Source organism: Sus scrofa, chromosome 7 (assembly GCF_054392235.1).
Source record: "Sus scrofa isolate SSC_HxYL_T2T_F1_AM1 chromosome 7, Sscrofa_HxYL_maternal_Yorkshire_Landrace_v2.0, whole genome shotgun sequence".
Lineage (NCBI taxonomy): Eukaryota > Metazoa > Chordata > Mammalia > Artiodactyla > Suidae > Sus > Sus scrofa.
The window spans coordinates 2,403,100-2,416,406 of NC_139389.1; the positions used below are offsets into that span (position 1 = coordinate 2,403,100).

The 13,307-nt window shown below is 46.5% G+C and overlaps 1 protein-coding gene and 2 long non-coding RNA genes across 61 annotated transcripts in view; 2 read left to right on the forward strand and 1 right to left on the reverse strand.

The window, feature by feature from the left end:
* LOC102161744 (uncharacterized) overlaps positions 1-9,065 on the reverse strand; it is a 109,779-nt gene extending 100,714 nt beyond the window's left edge. For all 15 annotated transcript variants that reach the window (XR_014809499.1, XR_014809494.1, XR_014809498.1 and 12 more), the window contains exon 1: positions 8,806-9,065. This is a non-coding gene — a long non-coding RNA (uncharacterized LOC102161744). The remainder of the gene's footprint in view (positions 1-8,805) is intronic.
* A 136-nt stretch (positions 9,066-9,201) lies between these two features.
* LOC102161992 (uncharacterized) lies at positions 9,202-9,969 on the forward strand. Its single transcript, XR_304244.4, has 2 exons — positions 9,202-9,446; positions 9,829-9,969. It is a non-coding gene; the product is annotated as an uncharacterized LOC102161992 (long non-coding RNA).
* Positions 9,970-12,359: 2,390 nt separating this feature from the next.
* PRP4K (pre-mRNA processing factor kinase PRP4K) overlaps positions 12,360-13,307 on the forward strand; it is a 32,870-nt gene continuing 31,922 nt past the window's right edge. For all 45 annotated transcript variants that reach the window (XR_014809467.1, XR_014809468.1, XR_014809469.1 and 42 more), the window contains exon 1: positions 12,360-12,543. Coding sequence is in view for 4 of the 45 variants with exons in the window: in XM_021100124.2 (XP_020955783.1) it covers positions 12,407-12,543 (137 nt within the window). In the remaining 41 variants the exon portion in view is untranslated. The remainder of the gene's footprint in view (positions 12,544-13,307) is intronic.

Genomic DNA, 13,307 nt, shown 5'->3' on the forward strand with positions numbered 1-13,307 from the left:
TCCTCTGGGAGTTGGTGCCCACGCCCCGCCCATCCTGTCTCTGTGACGAACTTTCCTCATGACCACAGCAGTTCTCAGTGTGGTCCGTGCGTCATCGGGATGCCCCAGAGCCTTTCTCGCCGTCTACAATGTCAAGACGGCTCTCATAACCACACTGAGATGCCATCTGCCTCTGCGGCTGTGTTGACATTGTACAGATGATGCAAAACCGAAGGTGGAAAAACTGCTGGCACCTTAGGGCACACCAAGGCAAACTGTTCAGGCACTGCTGTGCACGCATGGTGAGCAGACTGCAGCCTCGTCAAGACGGGTGGGAAAGCTTTTAACGCTTCACAATTACAGATATGTATTCAAAGATTATAAGGAGGCATTCTAATGGCTATGGCAGAAAGTCATTTTCTATTCTCACATACTTTGATATGTGAATTATGCAAGCTACAAAAGGTTCATCGTAACTGCTTGCACCCGCAAACACAGGCGCCGTGACTGTTTGCTTCCAAATAGTTTGCTGAATTTCCTATAGGATGAGTGCCCGGGAACAGCCACAGCAGAAAAGAAAGGCTCTAAACTTTACAGTAAGATGACTGCTCAGAGACAGGTAAGCTATCACAGCGAGAAGTCTCCTGAGCTGTCTCACAAGTTCAGCTCCACAGAAAAAGCCAAACACTGCACACACTAAACTAACCGCTATGAGGATGAATTCTTAGGTTTCCCCCCAATCATTTTATGTCAAGAAAAATTTTTCCGTATCAGGCATTGATGGTTACGTTCACTGGCATGTGCAAAATTATCTTCCCATTAAGTTCCACCGCATCATCGCTCAATTACAACAGAAACGTACAAATTCGAAAGGCTTCTTTTGACATTTACAGCGTAATTTAGTACAGCTTTGGTCTAAAGCATCAGGCACACAGAAGACTTCTTCCGTCCCAACATTTTAAGAGGGGAACTCTAAGGATGTTTCTTCTGTCTTTTCTGCTTTTTATCAGGTCTACTTATTTTTTTTTTTAAACCTTTTTAGGGCTGTAACTGAGGCATACAGAAGTTCCCAGGCTAAGGGCTGAATTGGAGCTGCAGCTGCTGGCCTACACCACAGCCACAGCAACGCCAGATCCAAACTGAATTTGCGACCTACACTGCGGTTCACAGCAACGCAGGATCCTTAACCCACTTGACAGAGACCAGGGATCGAACTCACACCCTCATGGATACCAGGCAGGTCCTTAACCTGCTGGGCCACTACAGGAACTCCCCAGTTCTCCATTCTGAAAGTACTTTGGACACTTATAATCTACCCAGCTTCTGCCACTGTGCAGTAGAAATTCAGCATAAACCAACCACCTAAAGCGCCCAGGCTGGGTCTTTCCATCTTTCCTACCTGAGTTCAGGGCAGAGGACATTGGCCACAGGGGAAAAACGCCCGTGGCAGGAACTACCCAGCTTTTTCAGTGTGCCTGCCCCATGCGTGCAGGGCCCACGAGAACGGTCGCTATGGTCCCCTGGGGTGAGGGTCTTACCCGGAATTCGGGCCGGGGAGCACTGTCTGCTGAGAATAGAAAAGGGATTGTTTCCCGATTTCCTTTGTTTCCTGACTCCTCTGCAGCGTCAAAGTCTTGACGTTTTTGTCTCAGGTGGTTTTCATTTCTGGTTCAAAACTGCGACAGGACTTTATCCTTTAACAGGAAATGAAAACGTGCTTCTGAGGACCTGGCACAGCCCTCACCCGCGGGTCTCCTCCCAAGCCTTCCCTCCCAGCAGCACAGTCCCCACCGAGGAGAGGAGAGGAGAGAGTCGGACGTGAGGCTTTCCTCTGATAAACGTCAGGCTCCTGGAGCTGTACTTGGATTTACACTTGAATGCATTACTTTAACAATGCAGATCCACAGATAGGAGCAAAAAGAGAAAAGAAGGCAGAAAAAGGCAATTTAAAGGGGTGATGGTACGCCTCCCCGCCCCAGATTTATTGAGATATAACCGAACATACTGAGGCGGAATACTAACCCAGGGAGTCGGGGGAGGAGCCTGGGCTTCGATGCCTTCGTTGACGTGGCCACTGATGAACGTTTGTGGCTTAAGGGCTCCAGGGAGTAACATCCCCACAGGCCTGTTTACTGTTGGGAGTGGACCTACACCCAGATGGACCTTAATCCCTAATCCCCTGTGACTCAGTTTACAGGGAGAAAAGGGAAAGGAAACTATGAGACTTCCGGGACATTCCCACCCCTAAGACCCCTATTGGACAAGGACTGACACAGGTAACTGGGCAAGGCCAATGGGAGAAGACCACATCTCTCTGGACCCCATGCTGGTACCCCCCATCTTTAAGGAATAAAAACCCTTAAAGGACAATAAAGGGGGTTCTTCTCCCCCCTCCCAGCCTGTCCTGGGAGCTATTTGCTTTTCTTTAATAAAGACTGCTTGCTTGCTGCCTGTGGGTTCACGGAGTTCATTCCTCGACCACCGTGAACAAGAACCCAGATTCCGGTATCATCCTTCCAGTATCCATACGATTGGGCATTAAATCTTTGCCACAAGGCACACAATTTAAAAAAATACTCTATTGCAAATGTGGAGGGTAAATGTTGCTGAAGTGACAGCTAGGCATCTGTGACTTCACCCAGTACAGAAAGAATCCCCTTCCCTCCCCCACATACACAAAGAGAGGTCTACCTCAGAAATCTGGTAGCTGGGTTTTTTGTTTGGTTTTGGTTTGTTTTTTGTTTGTTTGGTTTTGGTTTTTTTGTCTTTTTAGGGTGGAACCCACAGCACATGGAAGTTCCCAGGCTAGGGGTCAAATTGGAGCTGCAGTGGCCCGTCTACACCACAGCCATGGCAACAAGGGATCCAAGGGACATCCATGACCTATGCTCCAGCTCGCAGCAAGGCCAGATCCTTAACCCACTGAGCAAGGCCAGGGATCGAACCTGCAACCTCACAGATACCAGTCTGCTTCATTACTGCTGAGCCACGACAGGAACTCTGGTAGCTGAGGTTTTTAAAAATTAGACTTTATTTTTTGGAGTTTTAGGTTTATGGAGAAACTGAGCAGGAAGTGCCGAATGTTGTTATATACTCTCTGCCCACACTGGGCCTCCCTACTATTAAGGACCTGCGTAGCTGTGGTACATTCACTCAGTTAATGGACCAGCACCGATCATTACTATTAACTAAAGCCTATGGTTTACCTGAGGGCTCACTCTTGGGGTTGTTCCTTCCACGGGTTTGGACAAATGCGTAATGACATGTATTCATCATTAGTTTCACGACCCTAAAAATCCTCTGTGTTCGGCCTTCCATCACTCCCTCTCCTTGAGCCTGGAAACCACTGTCTCCACTAGGTTTGTCCTTTTCAGAATGTCAGAGTTGCAGTCATGCAGTATTTGGCGTTTTCAGACTTCTTCCACTCAGCAAAGTGCATTTAGGATCCTCCATGTCTTTTCTGATAATTCATTTCTTTCCAGTGCTGAATAGCGCTCCATTGTACAGAGCTACCACAGTTGTTTATTCGGTCACCTACCAAAGAACATAGCATACAGAGATCTCCTTTACAAACTGCTATGTTTACAACTGCAATTTAAAAAAAAAAAATTTTTTTATGGAGTTCCCGTTGTGGCGCAGTGGTTAACGAATCCGACTAGGAACCATGAGGTGGCGGGTTCGGTCCCTGCCCTTGCTCAGTGGGTTAACGATCCGGCATTGCCGAGAGCTGTGGTGTAGGTTGCAGACGCGGCTCGGATCCCGCGTTGCTGTGGCTCTGGCGTAGGCCGGTGGCTACAGCTCCGATTGGACCCCTAGCCTGGGAACCTCCATATGCCACGGGAGCGGCCCAAGAAATAGCAAAAAGCCAAAAAATAAATAAATAAATAAAAATAAAAATAAAAAAAATTTTTTAGAGTTGCAATATGATCCAGCAATCCTATTCCTGGGCACATATCCAGATAAAACTCTAATAAAAAAAAAAATACATGCACCCCTATGTCCACAGCAGCACTATTCACAATAGCCAAGACAAGGAAACAACCTAAATGTCTGTGGACAGATGAATGGATTAAGAAACAAAAAAGACAGGAGATATACATAAAGTGGAAAATGATAGCCATAAATCCAACTACATCAATAACACTGAACACGAATAAATTAAACAATCTAATAAAAAACTGGATCACTAGAATAGATTAAAAAAAGATCCAACAATGTGATGCCTACAGGAGATGCACTTCATTTGTCATATAAAAATCATGCAAACAGCCAACATAATAAAGGCCATATATGAGAAACCCAGAGCTAACATCATTCTCAACAGTGAAAAGCTGAAAGAATTCCCACTGAGATCAGGAACAAGACAAGGATGTCTGCTCTCACTATTCAACATAGTTTGGGAAGTCCTAGCCACAGCAATCAGAGAAGAAAAAGAAATAAAAGGAGTCCAAATTGGAAAGGAAGAAGTAAAACTATCTCTATTTGCAGATGACATGATACTATACCTAGAAAATCCTATAAGACACTACCAGAAAACTGTTAGAGCTCATCCACGAATTTGGCAAAGTTACAGCATACAAAATTAATACACAGAAGTTGACTGCATTTCTATGTACTAACAACAAAGGATCAGAAAGAGAAATTAGGGAAATAATCCCATTTACCCTCACATCAAAAATAATAAAATACTTAGGAATAAACCTATCTAAAGAGACAAAAGATCTTCACTCTGAAAACTATGACACTGATGAAAGAAATCAAAGATGACACAAACAGATGGAAAGACATACCATGCTCTTGGATTGGAAAAATCAATATCAAAATGACTATACTACCCAAGGCAATCTACAGATTTAATGCAATCCCTATCAAATTACCAAGGACATTTTTCACAGAACTCGAACAAAATATTTTAAAGTTTGTTTGGAAAACAAAAGACCCAGAATAGCCAAAGACATCCTGACAAAGAAAAAGAGCTGGAGGATTCAGGCTCCCTGGCCTCAGACTATACTGCAAAGCTACAGTCATCAAAACTGTATGATACTGGCACAAAGACAGAAATACAGATCAGTGGAACAGGATAGAAAGCCCAGAGTTAAACCCAACTAATCTATGACAAAGGAGGTAAGAATATTCCATAGAGAAAAGACAGCCCCTTCGATAAGTGGTGCTGGGAAAACTGGACAGCCACATATAAAAGAATGAAATTAGAAGATTTCCTAACACCATACACAAAAATAAACTCAAAATGGATTAAAGACCTAAATATAAGACCAGATACTATAAAACTCTTAGAGGAAAACATAGGCCAAACACTCTCTGACATGAACCAGAGCAACATCATCTGAGACCTACCTCCTAGAGTAATGACAATAAAAACAAACAAATGGGACTTAATTAAACTTAAAGGTTTCTGCACAGCAAAAGAAACCCTAGACAAAGTAAAAAGAGAATGGAAGAAAATATTTGCAAATGAAGCGACTGACAAGGGATTAATCTCTAAGATTTATAAACACCCTTTGCAGCTCAATACCAAAAAAAAACACAACCGCATCAAAAAATGGGCAGAAGATCTGAACAGACAATTCTCCAAAGAAGACATACGGATGGCCAAAAAACACATAAAAAGATGTTCAACATCACTAATTATTAGAGAAATAAAAATCAAAACCACTATGAGGAGTTCCCATCATGGCTCAGTGGTTAACGAATCTGACTAGGAACCATGAGGTTGTGGGTTCCATCCCTGGCCTTGCTCAGTGGGTTAAGGATCCAGCTGTGGTGTAGATTGCAGAAGCACCGCGGATGCCCCACTGCTGTGGCTCTGGCGTAGGCCGGTGGCTACAGCTCTGATTAGACCCCTAGCCTGGGAACCTCCATATGCCGAGGGTGCAGCCCTAGAAAAGGTAAAACAAAAAACAAACAAACAAAAAAAACCCACTACTATGAGGTACCACCTTACACTGGCCAGAATGGCCATCATTAAAAAGTCTACAAACAATAAATGCTGGAGAGGGTGTGGAGAAAAGGGAACCCTATTACACTGTTGGTGGGAATGTAAATTGGTGCAACCCCTGTGGAAAACAGTATGGAGATGCCTCAGAAAACTAGAAATAGAACTACCATTTGATCCAGCAATCCCACTCCTGGGCATCTATCCAGAGAAAACCATGACTTGAAAAGACACATGGACTCCAGTGTTCACTGCAGCACTATGTACAATAGCCAAGACATGGAAACAACCTAAATGCCCATCAACTGAGAAGTGGATCAAGAAGATGTGGTACCTATACCCACTGGAATATTACTCAGCCACTAAAAGGAAAGAAATAACAGTATTTGCAGCAACATGGTTGGACCTAGAAATTATCACGCTAAGTGAAGTCAGTCTGACAAGGAGGCACTAACATCAAATGCTGTCACTGACACGCGGAATCTGAAAAAAGGACACAGTGAACTTCTTTGCAGAACAGATACTGACTCGTAGCCTTTGAAAAACTTTGATTTCCAAATGAGACAGGTTGGGGGGTGGGGGGAATGCACTGGGGGTTTGGGATGGAAATGCTATAAAATTGGGTTGTGATGATCGTTGGACACCTATAAATGCAACTGAGTAATAGAAAATGCTGTTAAAAAACATGCAAGCAGCAGCGACAAGAAAACTGGGATGACTGTGCTAATATCAGGCAAAATAAACTTTAAATTAAGAAAATACAAAGTTACTAGAGAAAAGAGGGACATTTTGCAACATTAAAGGTATCAAGCCAGAAAGATATAATATAATATTTATAAATACACGCAGCACAAGTTAACAGAAAGGAAGGGACAAATGGACACCTCAACAATAAGTGACGCTGTTAAGATATCATTTCCAACAAGGCATCTAACAGATGCTGAAATTTGCAATATAAATGACACAGACCTCTTCATCCCACTCCCCTTAAACTCCGCTCCTCCTTTAGTGTCTGTAGTAGTAACCGCATCCATCCAACTGCTTGAGCCAAAATACCTTTTTTTTGGCCACCATGCAGGATGGAGAGGGTCCCGGGCCAGGGGTTGAACCTGAGCCACAGCAGTGACACCACCACCAGATCTTTAACATACCCTGCCACCAGGGAATCCAAAATACCTCGAAGTCACTGTCTCTCCCACCCCAGATCCAACGGATCGGTGAATTCTACAGCCCACACTTTCAAAGCACATCCAGAATCCAGCCACTTTTTTCCACTTCCACCCTGGTCTAAGCCACCACCGTCACTCACCAGGATTACTGAATTACACTCCTGACTGGATTCCACCTTTTCTCCCTGGTCCCCAACTCTCTGTCTCCAAATAGCAGCCGAGAGAACCTTCCGAAATACATTAAATCATGTTATTCTTCACCCCTGCCCTTAACCTGTCCAATAAAGTAAACGAAATCCAAATCCTACAAGCTCCCTTTCCAACCTTATCACCTATTCCTTTCATCATGGTACTCTCCTCAAATTGTCCCCTCACTGTCATCATTAAGTTTTTAAACGTAGTTTAAAACGCAATTCTAGTTCTTTAAATATAATGAATATATGTGTACAAGTATAAAAAAGTGAGAAAGGAGAGGCCCTATCATAAAACATGAATAATAATTATCTACAGGTAGCAGGATTACAGACAATTTTCTTCTTTTCTTATTGCAAAAAGCGTTCCTAATGTATGTATTATTTATGTGTAACTTATGTAATAAAACATGAAAAGCTGTGTATAAACCCCTTACACCTAGTGTACCGATAGTATTTAACTATATACCAAATCTGGAACTAAACAGACAAACAAAAAATCAGAACAAAAGAAACAAACTAAAAAACTAAAACAAAACCTACCGCGCCTACAGAAATAACCAGTATTTACCAATACAGGCTCCAGGAAGTTTCATTCATTATTTCATTTAATTCCTGTAGTAATCCTACGTGATGAGAACTATCACCCTCATGTTACTGGTGTGTAAGGTGCGGCTCAAAAGGTTAAACACGTGTGAGGATACAGAGGAAGAAGGTTCATTAAACCCGTGTGAAGATTCAGAGGAAGTGCTGAAGCCCACCCCAGGTCTACCTGACTCCAAGGCCAAGTTCTAAACACCACTGTTGATGCAGCCTCATCAGAATCACCTACAGTAGAGCGACACCAACCCCACTGGACACCCAGTATCAACGAAAGGGGTACCGTGTAGCTATGAAAACCTTTATTACAACTAGAATTATGTAAAAATTGATGGGCATGTTCCCTGGAGAAGCAAACCATCACAGACATACAGGAGTACAAGAAAACAGTATTTTACATGGAAATAGGTCAAAACAAGCCCATATGTTGATGCTGCTTCCATTTGGATATAATGGAATCCTGGGTGGTTTTCAATTCGTTCTTTTTTGCTTTGCTGTATTTCCCAGATTTTCGTGAATGCGTTAGAACTGCTTTAAAACAAAACCCAAAACCTCATTTTCATGGACAAAGGGAAACGTATCTGCTCTGTAATGAAAGAACTGAACCCAGTGTTGAGTTTCCCAAGCAGCTCCAAACCTCAAGCCTAGACCTAAACGAGGCAAAACCTTACATACTATCTAAAAGGTCGTCGGCGTTCTTTCAATTGACACGGGGGACACTCAGCGCGGGCCAGTCTTCCTGAAAGGAGGTCGTGGTGCTTTTATTTTTGTTTGCAGCCTGCATTCTAACGAGCTATTAAGAGCTTATCTGGATTGCTGACAACGGTGCCGCTTAGAGGCTCCAAATTTAATAATCCCTCTGCACGGTAGGAACACTGTTCTAAAGCACGGCCACACTGTCTGGAAGATGTACCTGGTACGGAGGCACTAAGACTTAGAAGAGGGTGGGGAAAAGTCCAAGTGCGCAAAAGGCAGGCTTGTCCCCCAAACCGAGGGTGTGGTCGCCCGGCGCTGCGGTCCCCGCGGCCTCGTCTCCGCCAGCAGCGCAGAGCGGACCTCAGGGGTCTACGCTCCATCACCGCCGCAGCGGCAACACCGGGTCGAAGGCGGGCAGCGCCAGCGGAAAGGCAGCTTCCGGGCGGGGCACGGCGGGGCCCGCAGCCGCCACTCTCCCCAGGCCCGCCCACCGCTGCCCGGACGCACGCACGCACGCACGCACGCACGCACGCACGCACGCACGCGCCTCTCCGGGCGGTGCGCGGGCTCAGTGACCGAGAAACGCGCGCTCACCGAGGCCCCGCCCCTCCAGGGACTTCCGGCGGGAGGGCCCGAGGCGGCCCCTGCCCCGGCTCCTTTCCGGTGCAAAGCTTCCCGGGGTCGGGCGGGGCAGGCCCGCGGGGATGAGCGGACGGGGTTCAAGACTGAACAGGAAGAGCTGAACATAAGTGTGTCGCTCAGCAAACGTTTGGTGAATGACAAATCGTTGGATGTTTGCTTTACGTCCACCTTCCAAGACCCCGTTGTTTCCAAAACGACAACCGGCACATAGCCTGGGTGAGTCCTGGACAAACCCTGCTCCTAGTGCACTCTCCGAACGAACGTAGCATCCTGCAAGCGAACTTGGTGAGGGATTTTTTTGCTTTTTAGCGCCAAACCCGCGGCATATGGAGGGTCCCAGTCTAGGGGTCCAATCGGAGCTACAGCTGCCGGCCAACGCCACAGCCACAGCCACGTGGGGAGGAATTTTTAAAGGAAATTCTTTTGCCAGCATCATTTTCTGAAACTTGATTTTTACCGTGCTCTTTTTTAAATGCTTGGTTTGCCAAGTCTAAACTTGGACAGTCACAGTCAGGCTTCACACCTGAACCTCGGTCCCTATGTTCCCCACCTGCCTCTCCCCACACGTCCGTCCGCCTAACGTGAATCTCCACTTAAGCGTGCTGCCAAGAAATGCGGAGCAGAGACCATGGAGAGCGTACGGTGGCTGAGGAAACTGGTTCACGAGCTCTCCACTCGTCAGCGAAGGAAGAGACTACCCCTTCTGGACCCGGAGAAATAAAGCATTTCTGGATGCCAATCCAGTGCTCTCTCCATAACCTTTATTCAAAAAGCATTTGAGAACCAAAGAGCTGTACGGGTGGGTACCCAAGGAGTAGATGCTAAACAAATGAAGTTTCTGTAGGAAGCAGCACGATAAGAAGGAACCGCACAGACTCGAGAGATTTCAGTTCATACCGCGGTTTGGCGCTTAGGAACTGAGTCATCATAAGAAAACCTACTTGCTAGTGCCAGTTTTCTAGGCTGCTTTTGCTTAAAAGTATATTATTCTACTTTATCTCCAAGACAAGAACTCTTACTGGTTTGTAGTCACTTCCAAGAAATCTGTAAGAGGTCTGCAGTACATACACTATGTTCATTTATCTTAACTTTAAAGTTATTTAAAATAATGTACTAAATTTCCTGTTACTCTAATAACATTTGATCTATTCTTAACATAATGGCACATGGCCTTGCCTTCATGGGACAGAGAATATAAAACCTTAACTACAACGTTTTATACATAATAGCTTTGAAAAGATATATTGGAATGAGAATCTAGAGGCAGGAACAATTAGTAGAACTCTGAAATCCCAACTTACACGCTATTAGTAAATAAATATATTGGTTGAAAATATAAACCAATAATAGCACAGTGGTTAACAAATCCAACTAGGAATCATGAGGTTGAGGGTTTGATCCTTGGCCTTGCTCAGTGGGTTAAGGATCTGGCGTTGCCGTGAGCTGTGGTGTAGGTCACAGACACGGCTTAGATCCCACGTTGCTGTGGCTCTGGCGTAGGCCAGCAACTACAGCTCCCATTGGACCCCTAGCCTGGGAACCTCCATATGCGGTGGGAAGGGGCCCTAGAAAAGGCAAAGAGACCAAAAAAAAAAAAAAAAAAAGAAAGAAAATATAAACCATTCTTAACATAGTTCTGAAAACTATTTTATTTGAAAGAAGCCTTCTGGATTTCCCTGGTGGCACATCAGGTTAACAATCAGGCAATGTCACTGCTATTGTGGAGGCTGTGGCTCCCGTCTGATCCCTGGCCTGGGAACTTCCACATGCCTCAGGCGAGGCCCAAAGGAGAGAAAAGAGAAAAAAAAAAAAAAAGCAGCAGCAGCATTCTCAGTTATTATACCTGAATTTGATTATTAAGGGGACAGAAAGCCTTCATAAAGGAAACAATATAATTAAGGACCATATAAAGAAATGCCACAGGAGTTCCTGCTGTGGCGTAAGGGAAACGAATCTGACTAGGAACCATGAGGTTGCAGGTTCATTTGATCCCTGGCCTCGCTCAGTGGGTTAAGGATCCAGCATTGCATAGGTCACACATGCGGCTCAGATCTGGCGTGGCTGTGGCTTAGGCTAGCAGCTTGCAGTTCTGATTCAACCCCTAACCTGGAAATCTACATATGCCACGGGGGTGCAGCCCTAAAAAGCAGAAAAAAAAAAAAAAAAAGGAAATGCTACAATAGGTGTGGGGTGGGGCAACCCCCAAAAGTCAATAAATATCCAAGGTTGATTTAATGTTAGTAATATTCATGGGGGGAAACGCTTATTAACATTAAACACGTTTGGAATTCAGCCAACCAGGGGCTTATTTTGTCGGAATATTTGTAACTCCTCCCCTCTATAAAATCATGAGGTATATAAGATCAGATATTCCGAGGTCAAAATTCTAGGCCAAACCCCACAAACTCAGTTGCTGACAAGAATAAAAGTGATCACCACCCTGCTTTTAAGATTCAGATCATGGAGAAAGATACTTTTGAGAGAGAGCATATAAAAACATACGTTGAAAGCTCTCCAAGAGCCAATAAATGTTTTCTCATACAATAGTTCATTACTCATAATGAGATACATAACCATTACATAATTGCATTACTGTAGATGCCATTATTATGGAAAAACAATCACATGAAGGTATTCGGGCCAAAAATATTACTTAAAAATTCAATTTACGGAACCAGCGAACATGAACAGGAGCAAGGGACTCCTGAATCCTTATGCTGAAGATTTCAAATAAATGTATCAACAATAGCTCCCTCTGTCCTGGCTCCAGCCCTACCTTTCAGTTTTCTCAACTTGCCTTTCTACAAGCTTTCCCTTAATGCCTTAATGCTAGGCAATAAAAAGGCATTCATTATGCTCCCAGCGTTGCTCTTGTTTGCCCTAGTTTCGGAATTTTAACTAAGTCTGGGTCCCACAGTGAAACCGGTTCTCGGAACTGCGACCACGGCGCAGACAGCCTCCTCCCTCCGCTCCCTCCTCCCTCCAGCACCCAGAACTCCGCCTGGGTTCCAGCACGCAGCCCAGGCAACGTAACCGCTTACGGCCCGAGCCGGCGCCGCAGCCCCGCCCCGCCCCGGAAGTGCGTCACGACGCTCGCGCGCCCCGTCCCCGGATGCACTTTTATATCCGGATTCTTCGAGCGGCCTCAGCTCCACGGTTCCCGACGCGGTCGGCACATGCGCGAGGACCCTGCTCCCTCTTCCTCCGCCTCCACTGGCTCCCACCGTCCGGGAAGCCGCCGCCACCGCCGCCGAGGAGTCAGGAAGTTCAAGATGGCCGCCGCGGAGGCTCCGACGCTGCGGGAACAGCCAGAGTAAGTAGTCTGGGAGCGCGGAAGGCCGGCGTCCGGGCCCGGCCGAGGGGGAACCGGCGGAGAGCTGCCAGGCGGGCGGGAAAGTTCGGGCCCCGCGGCCACGGCCAAACTTTGCCTCGCGCGCGCGCGCGGGTCGTGGGGCGCGGGCGGGCGGCAAGCCGCGCGCCGCTCGCCCGGAGGCCGCGGCTGTTGGGTCCAGGGCGGCGGGGCCTGCCGCGTCGTTGCCCCGGGAGGCGTGGGCGCGAGCGGCCTCTACAGGTCCGGGGCGCGAGGCCCCAGCGCGGGCGCGCCTTCCGCCTGTCCTCCGCGGGGATGAGCCAGGCTCCTGGCCGCAGCCCGGCGGCCTCGGTGCGGACCCCCGGAGCAGCCGGGCGGCAGCGGGCGAGCCCTGAGACCTTCCCTCTGCAGGCGGTACCGGTGGTCCTGGTGCCGGTGTCACGTTTAGGACCTGGAGGCAGAGAAGACAAGGGCGCGGGGCCGCCCTCCTTAACCATCCCAGAGCTAGAGTTTGTGGCTGGCGGGGTACTTCCTCCAGCATCCACCCGATATTCATCCCCCTGCCCATTGCAACTCATTTGCCAGCTTGCGAACTTGAGGCAAAGTAAGATCAAGTTCTCGGTTTTGAGGCCTAGTGTTTTTAGCCAGAGCTTATAGCGTTCATTTGGGAGTGGGAGAAATAATGGGCATTGTTACCACCTTCCGAACCCAAGCACTTCACGTCTGTAATTAAGCTAATTATGTGCGGCCGAGTGAAAACCTACTTG